The sequence below is a fragment of the Rattus rattus genome, chromosome 14 (genome assembly GCF_011064425.1).
Source record: "Rattus rattus isolate New Zealand chromosome 14, Rrattus_CSIRO_v1, whole genome shotgun sequence".
NCBI classification, from domain to species: Eukaryota; Metazoa; Chordata; class Mammalia; order Rodentia; family Muridae; genus Rattus; species Rattus rattus.
In genome coordinates this window covers 13,483,601-13,505,221 of record NC_046167.1, presented here as the reverse complement: position 1 = coordinate 13,505,221, position 21,621 = coordinate 13,483,601, and the positions used below count along the sequence as shown (strand labels likewise).

General features: G+C 39.5%; 1 protein-coding gene across 2 annotated transcripts in view; it reads left to right on the top strand.

Annotated features, from left to right (window-relative positions):
- The window catches only part of Celf2 (CUGBP Elav-like family member 2), an 821,906-nt gene that overhangs the window by 193,833 nt on the left and 606,452 nt on the right, over positions 1 to 21,621 (top strand). For both annotated transcript variants that reach the window (XM_032884458.1, XM_032884469.1), the window contains one exon: positions 16,936 to 16,974. In XM_032884458.1, coding sequence (XP_032740349.1) covers positions 16,936 to 16,974 — 39 coding nt within the window. The remainder of the gene's footprint in view (positions 1 to 16,935; positions 16,975 to 21,621) is intronic.

The following is a 21,621-nucleotide window of genomic DNA, read 5'->3' as shown; positions in this document are numbered from 1 at the left end:
CCGTGGTATAGGCCAAGTCTAGAGAGCAACACTAGAAGGTACAGGGAGGGGCTCCACATGCAAAGCCCTCGGCAATTCGGACTTCACCTTATAAGGAAACCAAAGCCATCTAAACGTTGAACACGCCCCCAAAGAAGCATTAATTTTTAAAACTACTAGCAGGATAGCTCACTAGGTAAAGATGCTTGTCTCCCAACCTAATGACCTGAGGTCAAGCCCCAGAATTCACATGCTGGAAGGAATGAACTGTGTCCTGTAAGCTGTCCTCTGACCTCCACATACATGTCATGACACACATGTACAAACATCAATACACATAAATGCACTTAAAAGAAAAATGGTTTATAATAATATTATAATTATATAATATCAATAATATTAATATAATATTAAATATGTTATATTATAATATTAAGTATGTTTGCCTATAATATATATAATAAATATATAACAAAATAATATTATTAAAGTAATACATAATTACTAATTATTAAGATTTTTTAGTCTTCTCTCATATAATACATCCTGACCACACGTAGTTTCCCCTTCCTCCTCACCTCCCAGTCTCTCCCTGTGCCTCCCCTCTCCCCCAGATCCATTCCTCTTCCTTTCCCTTCAGAGAAGAGTAGGACGCTCGGGCAGGAAACATGGCAGATCAAGTTTGAATGATTCTAGGCATATCTACTCGTATTAAGGCTGGATGAGACAACGCAGCAGAAGGAGAGGGGTTCAAAAAGCAGGCAAAGAGTTGGGGACAGCTCCTGTTCCCACTGTTTAGAGTCCCACAGAATACCAAGATACACAATCATAGCATATAAAGAGGGCCTAGGTCAGGTCTACACAGTGCCTAAGGGGATAGCTGATTCTGAAAGTTTTCTTTAGTATCTTTGACTCCTCTGTCTCCTACAATCCTTCCTCCCCGTCTTCTGCAGGATGCCCTAATGTTTGTGAGCCTCTGTATCTGTTCCCATCAGTTGCTAGGGGAAGCTTCTGTAACGAGGATCATGCTAGGCTACAAGTACAGCAAAGTATTATTAGGAATCATTTCATTTACTGTGTTTTTCTGCCAGTCACATTTGAGTCTATTTTAGTTCTCTGGGCTATCCAGCCTCTGACCAGCGCAAGTTTTATAAAATACAACATTTAGTTGGGGCTGGCTTACAGGTCCAGAGGTTCAGTCCATTATCATCAAGGCAGGATCATGGCAGCATCCAGGCAGGTATGGTGCAGGGGGAGCTAAGTTCTACATCTTCACCTGAAAGAAGCCAGGAACAGACTGAGCATCCCCAGGTAGCTAGGAGGAGGGTCTCCAAGCCCACCCTTACAGTGTGACACACCTCCTCCAACAAGGCCACACCTTCTAATAGTGCCACTCCCTGGGCCAAGCATACCCAAACCATCATAGTGGTTGAGCAAGTGTCCTTGTGGTAAAATGAAGCATCCTTTGGGTATATGCCCAGGAATGGTATAGCTGGATCTTGGGTAAATTAATTCCCAATTTTTTGAGAAACCACCATATTGATTTCCAAACATTATGACACCATGAGACAAAGAAACCCCGTTGATGCCATAGAGTTCATTTTCTGTTGGCCATTCTGGGCAAACAGCCTCCGCTTAAAAGTAGTTTGTTTACTCAGTGAGACTCCCTTGGAGAAAGCTAAAGTTTCATTTGCAAATGACTATCGATCTGTTCCCATCCGCCAGAGGAAGCTTCTCTGATGATGGCTTAGCCATGAATCTGATCTGTGAATATGGCAGAATCTCATTAGAAGTCATTGTATTGCTACTTTTTGTTTTGTTTTGTTTTTATAACAATAGCATTTGGTTTTATTAGGGTCTCGAGCTATCTTGTCTCAGGTTCTCAGTCCCCCAAGAAGCATCCCGTATGTGTTTGGGTTCCGTCTCATGGAGTGGGTCTTAAATCACATTATATCTTGGTCGCTTACTCCCACAAGCTTTGGGCCACAATTGTACTAGCATATCTTGCCTGCAGAAGACCATTTTGGATCAAAGGATTAGTAGCTAGACTGGTGTCTATGTTTCTCTTCTGGTAACATGCAGTGTATCTGCCTGTACCAAAGGCATTAGCAGGCTCTAATGAAGGCTCTGTGTAGGCACCAGCTCGACTTCTCCATGTTCAATGAACTGTGTAGGTGTTGTCGTCAGCAATGCAGCCTTCTCGTCAGTTTTTGGAGAATAACCAAATAGTCTTGGTAACAGCCTAGATTGCTTAGGGGTTCTATTGGGTCTCCTTCGGCCAACAACTCAATTAGTTATAACCCAATTCTGTTACTGAAAACTACATTTGGTGACAATAGATGACCAGTTGTGGCTCTTTTGTACAATTATTTGGTAATTTCATTTGGATCCCCTTTATATACGAATATGTTTTAATGAAGCTTCTATTGTATTTGGTTTTTATATTATCCCTCAAATGCCCCTTAATTTTGGATGCCCCCCCATATTCCCTCCCTGTCCTCACTTGAGTCTCCCTGTTCCAGCCCACTCCCATCCATCCATAGCTATTCATTCCATACCCCTGTCCTAAGGAGATAATATTCTGCTTTGTAAATGTCCCACATTTTCTTCTGCTGAAGGACCTCCATGTTGCTTATTTATGGCCTTTCTAAGTAGAGCAGCAACGCTCATTATTGAGCATGTGACAGGATGAAGCATCCTTTGGTTATATACTCCAGAGTGGTATAGCTGGATCTGGAGAGAGATATATTTCCATCTTGCCACCACACTGATTTCCAGAATGGTTATAGACAGACGTTTGTCCTCCTACCAGCAATGCATGTGTATTCCCCTAATTCTACATCCTTGACAGCTGCCGTTTGTTTTCTTGATCTTAGCCATTCTGAAGGGTGTAAAAGGAATTTTCAAAGTGTTTTGATTTGTGTTTACCTGGTAACTAAGGATTTTGAGCAGGTCTTTGGTACTTTTTGGTCATTTGGGCTCCTTTTTTTGAGAATTCCCTACTTAGATCTGTATCCAATTTTTAACTGGGCTTGTTTTCTTGTCATCCAGTTGTTGTTGTTACTATTGTTGTCTATGTAATTTGGATATTAGCCCTCTATCAAATGTGCAGCTATCAAAAATTATGTGTCCACTAGTGTGAGAATGTGTATGGGGGTATTCGATTTGATTGTATTGATCCCTGTGTCGATTTTTGTGCCAATAGCCATGCTGTTTTTATTCCTCCATCTCTGTATTTCAATTTGAGGTTGGGAAGGGTGGGATCTCCAGTAGTTTATCAGAAACACTTTAGCTAGCCTAGAATTTTCCATTTCCATACGAAGCTGAAAATTGTCTTCTCAAGTTCCATGAGGAAGGGCGTTGGAATTTTGACAGGGACTGCACCGAATCTGCAGATTGCTTTTGAGGTGATGCTTGCTTTCACTGCATCAATCCATTTTACTGATCCATGAACATGGGAGAGCTTCTCGTGTTCCGATATTGCCTTCAGTTTCTTTCTTCAACAACTTGAAGTTTTCATCATACGAGAATCGCACTTGGCTCGGTTAGAGTTACCCCAAGATATTTTACATTATTTGAAGCTATTTGTGAAAGGTGTTGTTTTCCTGACATCTTTGTCAGCCCACTTGTCTTTTGTACATAAGAGGTCAACTGGTCTTTGTGAGTTAATTTTGTAGCCAGCTACGTTACAGAAAGTGTTTACCAGCCGTAGTACTGACAAAGTGGTGGAATTCTTAGGGCCGCTTGTGTACGCTCTCTGATCATCTGCAAATAAAACTATTTCTTCCTTTCCAATTTGTTTCTTCTTGGTCTACTTGAGTTGTCTTATTGCCCTAGCTAAGACTTCAAGTACTCTGTTGAGTAAATAGAGAAAGAGTGGGCAACTTGGTCTTATTCTTGATTTTAGTGGAATTGCTTTGAATTTCTTCCCATTTAAGCTAATGTTGGCTATCAGCAGGAAAATGCCTTTATTTGTACTGAGATATTTCCCTTATATCCATGGTCTCTCCAGAACTTTTATCATGAAGGGATGTTGAATTATGTCAAAAGCCTTTTCTGCATCTAATGAGATGATTATATAACCGTGTTGTTTTTGTCTTGTAGTTGGTTTATATGAGGGTTTATATTTATCAATTTAGATATGCTGAACTATCCCCCCTCACACTCTAGAATTAAGCCTACTTGATTACGGTGGGTGATCTTTTCCATGTGTTCTTGGATGCAGTTTGCCAGTGTTTTATTGAGAATCTCTGCGTCTATGTTCATAAGAGATATTGGTCGGCAATTCTCTTTCTTTGTATGCCTTTAATACTTCTTTGAACATCTGTTAAAATTCTACACTAAAACCAACTGGGCCTTTTTTTTAAATTTTGGGGTACTTTTTGTTTATTTCTGTTTTTGTTTTTGGTAGACTTTTAATTACTCCTTCTATTTCATTTGGATTTATAGACTTGCCTAAATTGTTTATCTGATCTTGGTTTAACTTTGGTATTGAGAAAATTATCCATTTCTTTTAGGTTTTCCAATTTAACATACTATACACTTCTTGTGATTCCCTGGATCTCCTCAGTGCCTCTGATTATGTCCCCTTCTTTATATCTACATTTATTGATTTGGATGTCCTTTCTCTGAATTCTACTTAATTTGGGTAAGGGTTCATCAGTCTTACTGATTTTCTTTAAGAATCAATTCTTTGTGTCATTGATTCTTTGTATTGTTTTGTTGTTTTTATTCTTAGCTGCTTGTTTCTATTTTATTAATCTCAGCCCTGAGTTTGAATGTTTCTTGCAGTCCAATCTTTTGGGGTGTGCTTTCTTCTTTCTGTTCTAGAGCTATCAAGTGTGCTGTTAAATTACTAGTAAAAAAAAAATAAAAATACCTCTCTCCAATTGTTTTTTATGTAGGCACTCAGTGCCATCCACTTGTCTCTTCAAACCTGCTTCTTAGTGTCCCACAAGTTTGGTTGTGTTGTAGACTCGTTTTCATTCAATTCTAGAAAGTTTCTAATTTCCATCTTGACTCATTAGTGAGTTCTTCAGTTTCCATGAGTTTGTAGGCTTTCTGATGTTCCTGTAGATCATACCCAGCTTTAATCTGTGGATACAGAAGGTTATTTCAATTTTCTCATATCTGTTGAGACTTGCTTTGTATACAAGTGTGTGATCAATGTGGAGAAAGTTCCATGGGGTGCTGAGAAAAAGGTGTAGCCTTTTATGTTTGGGTGAAATGATCTATAAATATCAGTTGGTTTGTTTGGTTTATAACATCAGTTAGCTCCAGCATTTCCCTGTTTAATTTTTGTCTGGATAATCTGTCTGTTGTCAGAAGTGGGATATTTAGTCTCCCACTATCAACTCATGAGGGTCAATATGTAGTTTAGGCTGTAGTCATATTTCTTTTATGAACTTAGGTGTCCTTGTTTGGATGAGTCTTAAGAACTGCAAAGTTCTCTTGGTGGATCTTTTCCTTTGATGAGCACAGAGTCCTGATTACTTTTGGTTTGAAGTATATTTTGTCAGAAATTAAAATGATTATATCAGTTTGCTTCTTAGGTCCATTTGCCTGGAATATCTTTACCCAAATGTAATTTTATTCTAGATAACTAAGGCATGTTTCTTAAATGTAGCAGAAGGGTGAATCCTGTTTTCATCCATTCTTTTACTCTGTGTCTTTTTATTGGAGAATTGGGACCATTTTTATTGGAGATGTTGAGAGATATCAATGAGCAGTGTTTGCTGATTCTTATTATTTTGTGATGGAGAGAGAGAGAGAGAGAGAGAGAGAGAGAGTCCCTTTATGGTTTTCTGGTCTAAGGTTATTTCTTCCTTATTTTTTCTTGGGTGTGGTTAACCTCTTTAGACTGGATTTTTCCTTCTAGTTATTTCTATAGGAATAACTGTGTCGATTAGATATTGATTAAATTTGATTATATCATGAAATGTCTTATTTTATCCATTTATTGTGCTGGAAAGTTTTGATGAGTTCTGCAGTCTGGGCTAACATCTGTGGTCTCTTTGAGTCTGTAGAACACCTGTCCAGGCCTTTCTAGAGTCTGCATTGAGAAATCAGATGTAATTCTAATAGGTCTTCCTTTATATGTTACTTAGTCTTTTCCCCTTGCATATTTTAACATTCTTCCTTGTTCTCAACATTTAACGTTTTATTTATTATGTGCTGAGAGGACTTTCTTTTCCGGTCCAGTCTGTTTGGTGTTCTATCAGCTTATTGTACCTTAATAGGTATCCTCTTCTTTAGGTTATAAAAATTATCCTCTATGATTTTGTTGAAAATATTTTCTGTAACTTTAGCTTAGGTTCTTCTCCTTCCTCTATTTCTAGTATTCTTAGATTTACTCTTTTTGTAGTATCCCAGAGTTTCTTGATGTTTGAGTCAGGAATTTTTTTTTTAATCTTTTAACATTTTCTTTGACCAATGTTTTCATTTTTTCTATTGTGTCTTCAATACCTGCGAGTCTCTCTTCCATCTCTTGTATTCTACTGATGGGGGCTACTTGAATTCCTAAATTTTCCTTTCCAAATTTCCCTCAGTCTAGATTTTATTTGATGATTCTATTTCTGCTTTCAGATCTTCAAATGATTTTTCAAAAGATGTTAATTAACACTGTAGTTTTGCAAGCATTAATGAGTAAATAGGAATACTTGGGATTACTCAGGGAGGCAGCCTTCAATGTATCAATACCCTCTGACTTGTTGTTAAATGTTAAGGTCCACATCAGATTCAGGGTAGGAAAGGTATGCAATGTTTCTGCAAAACCCACTAAGTTTACTCCCTACAATCACCCACTGTCAAAAGGTCCAAAGAGCCATCCATGGGTATGAGTCTCAACAGGACGTTTCGCCACCCTTTCCTAGTCATGTGATAACAACACCCAGCTTTTTCCTTTAGGCTTCTTCCTTCCCCATGTTAGCAAAGAAGAGAAACCCATGTCTTGCAGAGTTACTTAGGCTTCTGAGCATCACAGCCTGCCTTCTATTCATTTGCATTGACTGGATTTTCCTAGAGAACAGGTTTCAGTCTTTACACCCAGTGCACCCAATGATGTTAACCTCTCCTTATCGCATAGATGATAAGTACCAATGTGCAGGTGCCAATGGTCAGATTCCAGTAGTCAGACCACTTCCAGGCAGTATGGCCTTTGCTCTATCTTTCTTCAGATCAAACAGGACAGGTATGGGCAGTGTTTGCAACAGCCCCACATCTAGCCTATAATTACTCTCAAGCGACTCATTCTTGGCTCATAGGCTGTGGTAAGCAGAGATCATTCTCAAGTTGGTAATGAGAGGTGAAAATTAGGTGAGTAAGACCCTCAAATAATCTGCTTCACATACATTCAAGACTTCAACCTGAGGGAAAGAGAATAAGAAAGCAAGTTCACCATCTAGTGAATGTTTGGACTTTATTTCTAAGAGACTGTGTGCATAAGCAAGCATTCAGTCCCATTGTGTACTCAGAAGCCAAAAGGCATTCCAGAACGAACAAGATGGAAACAGGACGGGGTGAGTAACAGAAGGGAAATGGAATACAGGATCCAAGAGGTCTCATCCCTTTGAAACAGATTTCAAATGTCAGGCTGATGAGATCCATGCTCCTGGAATGAGAGACTTGACCCTCTGGTCCTGTTATAGTCATTAAGACTCAAACACGTCACATTCTTTCTGTTTCAACGTATGCAGTTGAACCATAATGCAGATCTGCACACTTAAATCCAGAGCACATGACCACCTCTATCAGTGAATGTGGTAAAAATATAACCAAGCATTTGTTTTGGAAAAAAAAGAATAGAAACTATTGAAATCTCACTTCTGCTTGCTAGTTCCTCAGAAGAAATGAAATGTAGATATATATATTGTGCAATCCATAAATGGAGATATTTTTCAGCATAAAAAGCTATAGGAAGGCTTGGCTGGCCATACCTATAAATCCTATAAATCAGCTCTGAAATATTTCCTGTAACTTAGCAAGTAGGCTACAGTTATTGAATACACTCGACACTTTAAGAAGTCTTTTTCATCTTCAGAAGCAATATTATTCTCACTGACTGGGCCTTTTAAACACTCTCCAGTGTGTGGGCTTATGCAAATTAGATTTTTCAAAGGCATTCTGGTGAGTTGACATGCGGAAGTCCCCATCCCCTGGAACATTAGTCCCCATGCCCTGGAACAGGGGAGGAAAGGTAGAACCTGGAGTCAGAAGTTCAGTTGAAAATAAACTAGAGCCTCCAGGCTCTCCTGGTGCATAGGTGACTCATTCTCTAGCCAGGACTATTCTGCTCACCCAGGACGGGCAAAGCCTTTTCACTTCTTAACTGTTGAAATGAGCCCACTGGTTCTTTGCCCATCCCTGCCAATGGCAGCCTTTTGACTAAATTAACTGTGGATAATTGTGTGGGTGTGAATTTGCCTGTGAGTATTCGAGGAAGTTAGAGGTCATGGAACTCCCGGAGCTGTGGGTAGTCATGAACTACCCAGCATGGGTGCTAGGAAGTGAATTTGGCTCCTCCTTGGGAAGAGCAGCAAGGGTTCTTGCCTGCTAAGCCATCCTTCTGACCCATTGTTGAGAGAATTTTCATTTTGTCTGCACTGTAAAATGTTTTATGGGTTCCTTTCTTCTCTTCCATGATGAAGAGACAATGTGCTGGTGGGAATGGAAGTAAATTTAAGGCCAGGCCTCATGGATGAAAGCAAAGAGACCTTGAGTGGGTATTTTAATTTTTTTCTCTTAGCTCTAGCTTCCTTTTTTGAGAAATAGAGAAAATGCCTGGAAAGTCCTAGGTTTATGTTGGAGGTAATATCCTGGTTAGTGTTTTAAACAAAGAGTAAAGTTTTAATCAAATGTTTTGTGCTTATTCTCTGACGCTGGCATTCATCTGAGACATGAAAGATTCTCCTCCGATCCCTTTCGGATACAGATTGCTGTACTGTACAGAGGTAGAAAATGAGACATAGCGAGCCAGCTGCCTGGCAAACTGGGAAACAGAGTATCAATGACGACGCTTCCACAAGATTGCACTATCAAAAGCTAAATGCCGTTATTTTCATCGTCATTCGTTCTTGAGATGCTGAGCAGGTCTTGATCCTGATTTGCAATTAGCCAGGAGCTGAACACCTAAGAGGATTAAATGTACACGTCTGTCTTTGGTTATCACTCCCCCAAATAATCCAGCCAGCGGAGCTATATGACTTATTTCTGTCACCTCTCCGTGAATGTCTCCATTTATATTCACAAGGTATTATTTCCTTTGCCTCTGAACCCTAGATGGGTTCGCCAGAGTTCTAACCTGACACATTTTTACACAGTAATGCTACTGTCTCTGTAAAATAAGCATGTCTTTTGCAGACAGGAACTAAGTCTGAGATACACTTTAAGCATACCAGACGCATGATATATATTTATTGAATCAACGTTAACTGACTTTTAATTCCAAACTGATTTTCTGGTCATGAAACAAACACCTGTACTGATTTTAGGGCCAGAGAGGTTTTTGCCAATCAACAAATTCTGTTTTTAAATTGATCAATTGATCAATAAAATAGGTTGTTGATGGTTTAACGATTAGGTTTGTTTTTAGGAACTCATTTTCCCCAGAACTATCTAGGATATTTATTTCAAATGATGCAGTTAGTCTTCACAAGTTATTGCACAGTGATTAATGATATCCACTGTCTGAACACACATTTATTAATCCATTCACCTACTGAAGGACATCTTGATTGCTTCCAAATTGAGTAACTATCAACCTAATATAATCACCTGTATGCATTAGGTTTGTATCAGGATCGTGTCTACCGTACGTTTGGACAATGCACAGTGACAGACTGTTAGAAGAGTTTCCTTGCTCTAACAATCTTCTTTGGGGCAGGGATATGCATAAGTGGTAAGATATTTGACCTTACCATCATAGTTTTGCTTTATTACACTGTCATTTGGAAGCTAAGTCACTATTCTATTGCTGTAAAGATACGCCATGACCAAGACAACTCTTATAACAGGAAGCATCTAGTTGCAGGCTGGCTTACAGTTTCGCAGTATCAGTCCATGATCATCATGGTGGTAAGCATGGCAGCTGGAAAAGGAATGGAGAGCTACATCCTAATCCAAAGGCAACAGGGAAGGAGAGAGAGAGAGAGAGAGAGAGAGAGAGAGAGAGAGAGAGAGAGAGAGAGAGAGACTGAGTCTGGCCTAGATTTTTGAAACCTCAAAGCCTAGCCTTAGAGACACTTCGTTCAATAAGGACACTCCTATTCCAGCAAGACCACACCTTATAATCCTTCTAAACAGTTCATCAACTGGGGCCTAAGCATGCAAATGTATGAGTCTACGAGGCCATTCTCATGCAAACCACGGAGGTTTCTTTTCCTTCATAATATGCATTTACATTTCCCCATGTCTTTACTAAAGACCTCTTTTCTTTTTAGTACTGGGTAATATTCCATTATCCGAATATTCTACTATTTAGTTTTTTCCTCTACTAGAGGGCATTTTGGTTGCTTTCTTGTTGAGCCCATTCTAAATGAAGTCACTATAAACATATCTCTATTAGGCTTTTGCATATGAGATATCAACTCATTTGAGCAGTATCTAAGCATAGGACATCTAGCTTGTAGACAAGTGTACATCTAGTCCTATAAGAAATTGCTATCATGTGTACTATTTGGACATTCCCACCAGCAGTGAGTAATAATTTCAATTCCTCCGTGACCCACTCAACAGTTCTTATGTTCAGGGTTCTGGATTTTGACAATTCTAGAATAGATTGTCAGTTTTCATTGTCAACTTGACACAGCCTAGGATCCTTAAGATGGTCTACATTGGCTTGGCCTGTGAGCACATCTTTGGAGCTTGAGTTGTCTTACTTAAGTTAACTGATGTGGGAAGACCCACTAGAGATAGCACCGTTTCCTAAACTGGGGTTCTTGAACTGTATATGAGTAGATACACTGAGTAGAGCAAAAGCTAGCAAGTGAACGTATATACCACCTTTTCTCGCTACTCTTGACTGTAACTATGAAGTGACGAGCTATTTGAAGTTGCTGCTTTGGATTCCCCACAGCGATTGACTATAAACTGGAACTGCAAGCTGAAATTAACCCCTGAGTTTCTTTTTTGTCTGGGTGTTTCATCACGGCAAAAGAAATGAAACTAGAACAAGTCGATATACAGCATTGGCTTGGTGGAGCCATGACTGGCATTTCCTTGAGAGGTCATCATCAACTGTGTCTTATGAGTCATGAGTCATGAGTCATTCATGGTGTGTCTTCTTTGATGAGGTCACTAGGATCTTTGGCCCATTCTTTAATATACAGACACAATATGTGACTGATTGCATTTTCCTTATGATTTTGAAGAAACTGTTATCTAATTTTGGCATTTCCTTCACTTAATTTTTTTTAAAAGATTTATTTTCTTTTGACCATGTGCATGTTTGGGGGTTTGTGTATATGAAGGCCTCAGAGGCCAGAAGGTCAAAACCTCCTGAAGCTGGAGTCACAGGTGACAAAGAGATGTCCAATGTGAGTGCTGAGTATAGAACTCAGTTTTTTCTCAAGAGCAGTGTGTGCTCTTAACCACTGAGCTATCTCTCCAGCCCCCTTACGCTTTCTTGATATTCTTTCTTTAGTCATGTAGCCTCGAGTTCTGACTTGTATTGTTCTTTTCTTCCTAAAATATTGTTTAATGTTCCTTACAAATGGATCTAATAGCGATTGTGTGTCTTGTGTTGTTGTTGTCGTAGTGATGGTAGTAATGATTGTGGTTGTGTTTGGTTATTTTGCTTGGCTGTCTAAACAAGTCTTTATTCCTCTTTCGGTTTTGAAAGATAACTCTACAGGGTATGGAATTCTAAACTGTTAAAGTTTTGATTTTTGTTTCTCTCAACGCTTAATATTTCAGCCCACTTTCTTATGTATTTCTATGTAAATCTCACCTGTGCATCTCTAAGGAGAAGCTGCTTTTCTAACTCCGGCTTTTTCAAGATTTTGCCTGTATCTTTGCTTTTCTGTGGTTGGAAAATAAGATGCTCAAGGTATAGTTCTTTTGGCTTTTACACTGCTTGGTAGTCTCCGAGCTCCGGGGATCTGTGGTTGGATGTCTGACATTTACTTGGGAATATTCCCAGTTGCTGTTATTTCAAATAATTCCCCTGTTCCTTCCCTTTTCTGTCTTCCTGTTCTTGGTGTTACATGTGTTTTATAGATGTTACAGTTCTTCCGCGGTACTTAAAATATTCTGTTCTTGCCTTTTTAATCACCCTTTATTTTCTTTGCTTTACAGATCTGGAAGGGGTTTTAACATGCTGTCTTGGAATTTAGAATGTCTTCCCCAGCCAGGTCTAGTCTACCAACAAGCCCATGAAAGGCTCTGTCAGCTCTGTCATAGTGGTGTTTATCTCTAGCACCTTTTCAGTTCCTTTTTTCCAACTTTGCATCTCTCTTCTTCAACCGATGCTCCTAGATGTTGTCTCACTTGGTCGACTTCTCGGTGAGGTCCTTCATCCCACATTATCTGGTTATGAAGTTTGTTCTGCCGCATCGCACTTTCTTTTTTAAAATTCCTGTTTGCCTTATGGTTTGGTTTGGTTTTCTACTCAGATAGGGTGTGCTGGATGAAAAGAACTTTTGTCAGTAGACCTTCTGTAAAACAGATGGTAAGAGTGTGGGGTAAGAGAGCATTGTATGATTCCATCTACAATGATTCCATCTAAGCCTGTTACTGGACATAGACCACTAGATTCTGAACTTTACAATTTCTTTTATATCTCTACCCTCACCCCACCTACCATAACACGAGATGGCTTCCTGTGTTTGGAAATAGGTGTGTTCTCTCCTGAGGGAAAAACCAAAACTGGTCAGAGTTGGCTATGTCCTGACTCCAGCGATCTGGGCTCCAATAAAACCCTCCAGGCTTTGGTGAACTAGTTTTTCCTGAGGATGGATGTTTAGCAGACTGCTTTGACAGGATTCAACATGGTTCTTTTTCTCCCTTACCACTGGAAAACACCAGAAGTTTTTTTCTTCAGTATTTACTGAGAGAGCCTGATTAAGTTCTAGTGGTAACAAGAGATAGAGAGAGAGATAGAGAGCGAGAGCGAGAGAGAGAGAGAGAGAGAGAGAGAGAGAGAGAGAGAGAGAGAGAGAGAACGAACTTCTTATATTCACATCTCTCTGATGTTTACAATTCTCAGCCTTGCCCATACTGTGACTCTAGCAGCCAATGAACTGCAGGTCCTCGGTCCATATTCTATCACTGGCTTCCAGGGAAGTTTCCACTCAGTGTGCTGTGACTCTCTGTGTCTACCAATGATATGTCTCCAATGTAGGGAGGCAGCAGATTACCCTGGCCCTACTTGTCCTACGAATATATGAAGCATTGTTGATTTGTTAGTTACCTCTGATAGACTTGATATGCAGAATTGGAAATGAGAAGTACTTTTACATTTCCCAAGTTTAGAGCTACAAGCTTTAAATTTGAGCAATTAAATTGAGTGTGTCTTTATAATCAGTCATTATGCTAAGGGCTGGATGAGCTAACTAGTTAACCTTTAATTGCCTCCATTTATTAATAAGATAAACCTTTTAATATGGTCCAAAAGAAGCAGATCTTACCAGCACAGCTGCTCATGGTTTTGTTTGACAGATGTAAGGTAATGATGGCCAAAGCAATGTATGATCCAGGAAGAGAAATCTGCCAGGATTATTCTCTAGAGACATTACAGTATACAATTACACGATAATCATAAAAATACTTGGGGGAAATCTCATCATTTCCATTCTCAAAATTACATAGAAATACACCGAGTATCATTTATATACTGGCAAAACGTGTCTTAGGGATTGTGGACTGAACCATTGGCAGTAACCTTTCCACTGGGTCATAAAGTGTGCAGCTACAGAAAAGTCTGGCCATGTGCATGTGAATCCTGTGGTAACACTAGCAAGAAAGAGGGCCTTTGGCACCAGAAGTGATTCATTTAGATGCCAACTAAAAGACAAAGAGAAAGCCTTGGATTTATTTAAAGTTCTCTGAGAGCATCAGTACCATATCACTTGGACAATTATTAAAAATGTCTTAGTTACTATTCCCACCATCCTGAGAGAGTGCTTCATAGAAACAAGTCAAGGTAGGGGAATTGATTTGGGCTCATGGTCTGAAAGGATATAGTTGATCGTAGCAGGGAGGGCATGCCAGAGAGTATGAGGTTATCCCTTGGCAGCAGTCAGGGAGATGATGGTTAAGAGAGGATCTAAGCCCAGGTTATAATCTCATAGCCTATACACATGGCTCTATGCTTGCCAGTAAGGTTTCACATCTAAAAGATTCCACGCCCTGCCTGAACAGTATCTACAAGTGGTCACCCACTGATCAAAACACATGCACCTCAGGGAAGTATTTCACACAAAAACTCTAACAAAAAAATTACATATTTCCAGAGCCCCACCATGAAACACTGAATCAACACTTCTGAAATTAGACCTAGGATTCAGAGTTTCTTAAAGGTCCGTTGAGTGACTGCTAACCCAACATAAGAATTGAAAGCCTCCATCTGTGGCTGATATACTCCTGAAATAAGAGAGTGGTTTCATCCCTCTGAATACATTCTCCACAAGGAATATTTATCATACTTTAAAATGAACCCAAAAAAGCTGATTTAGTCTTTGGGATACTCCCATCTGCCCTCTGTTAAACAATGAACCAAACTGTTTAGCATCAATTGATTGGGTCATTCTGTTGACCAGAGAAGCCACAAACTGATCTGATTGCATAGGACCAGATAGACATGGAGTCACATGAAACTGTAATACAGTGGCAGGGGTTGATAGTCTATCTACGTCACTTTTTAAAGACAGTCGCCTGAAAATATAAGCTAGCAAGTTGCTCTCTTCAGTCTAAATGTGTCCCCCTCCTTGAGCTAAACAGGGAGGCAGATGTGTTGCCAAACTGCCCCTTTGACTTATGTTGACTATTCTATTCAATGGCCAGACATCAAAATATTTTCTATTATTCATACCCAGGGACCTTAGCACCAAACATAAATTATTTCAAAACTAGTAGTCTTTAGGTTGTATTTTTTTTCTTTTTTCTTTTTTCTTTTTTTCGGAGCTGGGGACCAAACCCAGGGCCTTGCACTTGCTAGGCAAGCGCTCTACCAATGAGCTAAATCCCCAACCCCCTTTAGGTTGTATTTTAAAGTTAATATATCTAATACCTTATAAAGTTCAGTGGCTATTTAAAGTTTTTATCTCACTGCTGTCATATCTGTATTTTAAAGCTCTCACCAAATAGGTCACACTCTTAGGACTGACAACTGTTAAAGAAGGTCAAGACACGGGCTGAAAAGAGTCATGTGCTGCTTTTTAGCTGTTTTTCTCTGTGTGGGAAATGTCTACAGTCTTCTTAGACAAATTGTATGTGTAGCCTAAATATACATAATCGCAGAGCACGAGGAACTGGGTCTGTAGACAACTCTGTGGATGCAGTAACCAGACTGAGAGATTAGAATCTCCCTTAAAATCAAGCACTCACCAGTCCCAGAACTGAATTCCACAACCATCCACTTGTGTGTTACAAATAAATGATAGATGGATAAATTATAGAATTGGATAAATAGATGACAAATAGATGATATATGATTGATTATATAAAAAGATTATGTAGAGAGATGAAAGATAAATGGTTGATTAATAGATGTATAGATAAAAAGATGATGGATAGATAATAGACTGATAGATGCTTGATTGGATAGAGATAGATAGATAGATAGATAGATAGATAGATAGATAGATAGATAATATACATGATTGATAGATGATTGGTTAGATACCTATCAAATTTTTTTCTACTCTTGAGGGGTATATTTACTTATTCTGTATTGAGTTAATATTATAGCTATTCATATCAAATATTAAGAATCATCTTGAATAATTATCAACAATGAACTTAATAAACATCAAAATTTAGTAGTAAAGCCAGCTCACACTGATAGCCAGGAGTCCTCTTTTGTATATAGGTCACCCTCGTGGTCAACCATGAGGTCTTAAATGATCCCACAGCAAAATACACTTCTACTTTAGCAGTTTATAAAACTATCAGTCACCTGCTTTCTTGACTTGCTTCAATATTTAGGATCTCTTCACATGACTTCCCATTCCTCCAACAAAGGAAAAGAAATCAATTATAGCCTACCTCAGCAACATTTTTTAAAGGGCCAGGTAGTAGTTCTGTTACAATGTACAGGCCATGCTCCCTCCTTCCCAATGACTCACAGAATGTGGACAGAGGTGTGTGGATGAATTCCAGTTACACTTTACAGTTACTAGCGCTTGAGTTTTACATTAAATTTTCACATCAAGACTTACTCTTCCTTTGATTTTTTCCCAACCATTTAAAAAAAAGTGAAGATGATTCTTAGCATAGAGACCATGTAAATACTGAATGTTGTTTGAAGTTAGACCATGGACTCTAGTTTGCCAGCTCTAGGCTTAGCATAGTAGAGTCCAGGTCATAGACCAACTCTAGCAGTAAAGGAGATAGATCAAAGCAGAAATGTTTTACGAATGGGAAATTTCACTTTTGCTTTCAAGAGAACAATAACTGTTCAATTAGAACAACGACTGATTTGCATAAACAACTCCAAACGAATCTCACTCATCAACCCTAACTCTAGTCCACTGGTAAGGACTCTTGCTGACAAGCCTGGTACCCTGAGTTCAATTCCCCAGAATAACATAATAGGAGGAGAAAACCAACTGCTGAAAGTGTCATCTGGTCTCCACACACATACACACATACACACATACACACATACACACATACACACATACACACAAACACATAAAAACAGTAAGGTTTTTTGTTAATAATTATAGGTATCTAGTTTTTAAAAAAAAGCTTTCTCAAATCAAAGAGCATATTTCATTCCCTGTATTTCTTTTTGTCTAGGTCTACGCTGCTGCAGAAAGGGGTGATCCAGACACTCGGGTAAGAACTGTCTTCTGCAGGGCAGAGGGGTACTGTGCAGTCTCGGCTGGGAAGGTAGTGATGGTGTTTTATTTCCTTGCTGCTTTTCTACTTCTGACACTCGCTGGGACATAAACATTTTGGTTCGTTCTCTTGAGAATTTTCTCCTCTGGATTCGGACTGTTAGTGAGTCTGACCCTCGTGCCTTTTGGGTCATGTTTGCAGGAGAGTGTCACTGGGTATTAGTGCGTCTATGACAGACCACCCTTTGATTTCACATCCTCATATTACTAGTGCTCTGGCTTTATTGTGAGGGGTTTTTATTTCCTCAAGGCATGAGCTTCTTCCTTAAAAAATAAGGATTATAAAGAGCTATTAGAAGTTTATTCAGAGAAATAGCTTTATGGATCTGGTTTTGAGAATGGAATCTGTCAAGTGTGCTTTTATATTGACTCTATTTTAGCGTGGACACAATGTCACTCAGGCCACAGTCACATTCCTTCTGTCCTGTGAGGTCAGCACAACCAAGAAAAGAGACCTCAGAAAAGGGACTTGTATTCTTGAGCTGTTAACATGGTGTCTAAATTCAAGATAAAAATCTGTCTTAAGTAGTTCAAGAGTTTCCCTACTCATATATGTCACTATGTAGACATAGGAATGGCTTACACACAGAGCGCCAATCAAGGGAGAAGAAATCAAACAACTGGTTTCAGGTCATCCTCTCAGAAGTTATTTTTCCCAGGTCCCCTTGCTCTCCTTCTTAGCTTATTAAGTATTGTGGCACTGGATACTGTGGACCCCACACTCTGGAGTAGGAATCACTGAGAAGCGATTCCTGTTCATAGTAGTTTCATTCATTAACGCTATTGCATTCATTTTGGTTTTGTTGATTTCTATGGTCCTGTTTCTCATTTTTCCCCCAACACATTCCCTGTTCCTGTTTCTTTTGAATGTTTTAATCCAATTACCAGCTCTGTAAACGAGCATTTGCCACATCTACGGTAAGTGCACTGAACTGTAGTGGAAGTGATTTCTGATTGCCCACAAGCTTGTTTCTAAGGGACACAAGAACAACAAGCAGTGAACTGAAGAAAGAATAATGGAAAATGCCTTGTTAGGTGACTGTGGCAAAGATTCAGAGCACAGATGCTAAACAAAAAGTCACAGAATTCTGAAACACATAGGTACTCTTCTGGAAAATGTTTCAGATCTGAGTCATATAGGATCAACTTAGTTATCTGAAAAAATACATTGCAGACTTTATAAATCAAGACTTCTATTAATATTGGGCTAGACTTTCCAAGAGGATAGCAAAAACCAACCAAAAAAAAAATGAAAAACAAAAAACAAAAACAATTAGACTCTTGAAATTCCTAGAATTTTGTTAATGAAGCCAAGAATAACTTTAGATTTGGGATTTCTGAACTTTTTCTCCCTTTGGTGGTCCCCTTGTCTCTACCGTTTCTAGAATGTCTACTTTCATGGCCTCTTACTCCCACAAGAGAGAAACTGACATTTCTTGGGCCTTGACCTAGGACTAATAAACCCTTGAGAAAGTGCTTTGTTAAAACTTTCACTTGCTACCTGGGAGTCAGGCCTTGAACCCAGGCACAGAAGACTGGGGGAGGGGCGTAATTGTTGTAGTCTGAGCCCACAGATGAGCAAGTGTCCCAAGAAGTCAGAACACTTTCTCAGAATCCCTAGAGTGCTAGGACCATTCATCCCAGATTAAGTCGCTTCTCTGCGAACATGATGGCTGCTGGAGATCATGCTCTCAGAGGTGGAGTCAGAACCAAGGGAGTGTGAGCTTCAGGGCCTGCCTGGGTGTGAGTGATAGATGAAAATGGTGGCAAGTCCTTCCCACTGCCAAAGGCCTCCGCAGTAACGGTTTTAAAAATCAAAAGGAACCCCAAAATGGTTGTCCAAGAGGGCCAGCTTCATCCCAAGAATAGAACATTGTATTTCAAAGCAGGTAAAGATTCATAGTTTTCAAAGTCTGGGCATGCCATAAGGCAGGGTTGCTGATATAGTAACCTTTGAACCATGCCAACTGAGACTCCCACATTATAATGTACTAATTTTTTTTTTTTTGGCAAAGCCTAGGAAACCAGGCACAGATGACTCTAGGATCCAATTTATCTGTTTCATAGGTATAATGAGGAGTTTTCAAGACTCTGGTCGGTACCTACTCTGGTTTTGCTGAGCATATAGCAATGAGCATCTAGAGGTACAGGGATCGGCTCTGAGTTGGGTCCTGCCTTCCTTTCTCAGGGGCCAAAGAAAATTAGAGTGCAGTGATGTAGTTTTTACTGCACTCAGTCATTCAGCCTTACATATGTCAAATCATCAAATTTCCATAGTATTTAAGAAGCATTTGACTGCCAAATGATGAATAAAATGTGTGATTTTAAACACCGAAATCTAAAGTTTAATGTCTCTTTTATGGTTTCATGATGTACTATAAAATACAAGGCGTAACTTTGGATGACAACGGCAGTCACCCAATCCAGCCTGCAAATTTGCCTCTTGTGATATCAGAGCTTCCCTAACTGTAAAGTCGTATTCAGCTATGACACGGGGGTTGTAACCTTGGTTTCAGGACTTTTAGATTACATATTAGAGGCCATGTTCTAAGTACGGAGAAGGTGGTCGTTTGAACCGGACCATGCAATAGCTTGACTCACTATTCCAGGACTTTTGTTGAGAGATAGGCAGCTCTTTCTGCGATGTGGGGTGATGGATGGCAAAGGACTCTGTCTCCTGAATAGAGCATGGGATTCCACAACGCAAATAAAGAGAATTAAACACGTAAGACTTAGTAAATGAAAACTGGCGTTCAGGGGAGAGATTATCTACTTTTTTTTTCTTCTCTATTTGATAGCGATTTCAGAATCATTTCCTCTGCAGAAGTCACTTCAGAATTTAATGGTGGCAAAGGGTATAGAATGTACTCTTTGGGTTTTGTCAAAGACATCTAGACAGACAGTGCTAAGTGTTTAGAATGCTTCAGTGCGGTGTGATGGGTAATTCCATTGGCATTTCCACAGTACCAACCTGGTAGTCATCTTCCATTGCTGTGTTAATACATTGAGGAAAAGGGGGTGCTTTGGTCAGCCATGTGCCTTTTTGTAGGTAATCTACAAAGATTCTCAAAGTTACCGTTTAGATCAGGGAGCTCTGGCAGAAAACTTGATGTCTATAAAGGTTGTTGATGGGTCTGTTCTCCATAGCCTCTTGCTGACTCACCTTTTCCCGATGAAATAAAGAAAACTCTTCATCACCTCACTTCACCGTGATTTCACATTCTTAGATCAACCACATAGCAGTTTTCCTACCTCGATTCCTGAGCCCAGGTTTCCTGAGTAACTGCTACCTGCTATGTTTCTCTGCCCATGATGTTTCTGCAGTTAAACTCTGGGCTCTTCTTTTTCCCCGTCTAGCATCTCACCGAAGACTTTGTTGTAGAATAGCTTCACAGAGCAGCATACACAAAACACAGTCTGGATCGCCACTGTTTTTCCACGGCCGCCCAGAACCTATGCCTAAAAGGACTGCTGTAGAAATAGAAGAGGTTAATTTCCTTTCGCTTCAGACTTGCTCTGCAGACCTCGGTAGAGAGACGAATCTGCTCTTTAAAAATTTATTTCCTCGGCAGTTTCTCTTCCTATAAATGGGAACCTGGGATCTCATAAAACTGATTTAAAATTATCAAATGCTATTGAACCAACCTAATGAAAATTTTAACCAAAAGTCATTGTAAATTAGGTATGTGATATACTGAGAATGCAAGCCTTTGTAAAGTAGATATTGTTCTTATGTAAACTCATGAATGGAGACTTTCTTGAATAAATTACTTCTTAATAACATCAGAGAGTCATTGGCTGGGTAAATATCTCCCTGGGCACTCACTGAGGTTTCTGAATTTAAATGTTCAATCGAACTTCTTATTTGTCACAATTCCTAATGAGTTTTTCTTTATGAAATCATTGTTAGTATGAAAAAGTAAGAATTTGTACCTAATTTCTAGATTAATGGTCTTTAAAAGACCTCAAGGGGTTGGATTTTTTTTTCTTGCTAAAACACAAAATTTACATAATTTCTATTGCCCAAATGTTTAAACTCCTCAACCCACTGTTTGCAACCTGAAGCCTGAAAAAGAAAAATGATCTGAGCAGGCGGAATGACTGGATTCCTGCTAAGGGGAACAATGAGCCTGCTTCAAGGGCCTGAAGGCAAAACCATTTCTCCCACCCAGGCCTGTGAGGTGAGTGAAGACTTTGCAGACATCCTTCTCAGACTCACGTCCCACCAAGACCAGATCTGCCAAGTTCAGTACCTGCTAAGCCATTCTGGGAGTTGTAGTGATTTGAATAAGAATGGTCCCAAAGGCTCATAGATTTGAATGCTAAGTCATCTGGGAGCATGCGTGACCTCTCAAGGTGTGGCCTTGTCAGAGTAGGTATGGCCTGGTTGGAGGAAGTGTGTTACTGGTTTCAAAAAGCCAAGCCAGGCCTTTCCTGGTGCCTGTTGATTCAGATGTAGATCTCTCAGTTGCTTCTCTAGTATCATGTCTGTCTGCATGTAGCTATGCTCCCACCATAACAGACTAAACTCTGAAGCTGTAGCCAAGCCCTAATTAAATCTTTTCTTTTATAAGAGTTTGGTGGT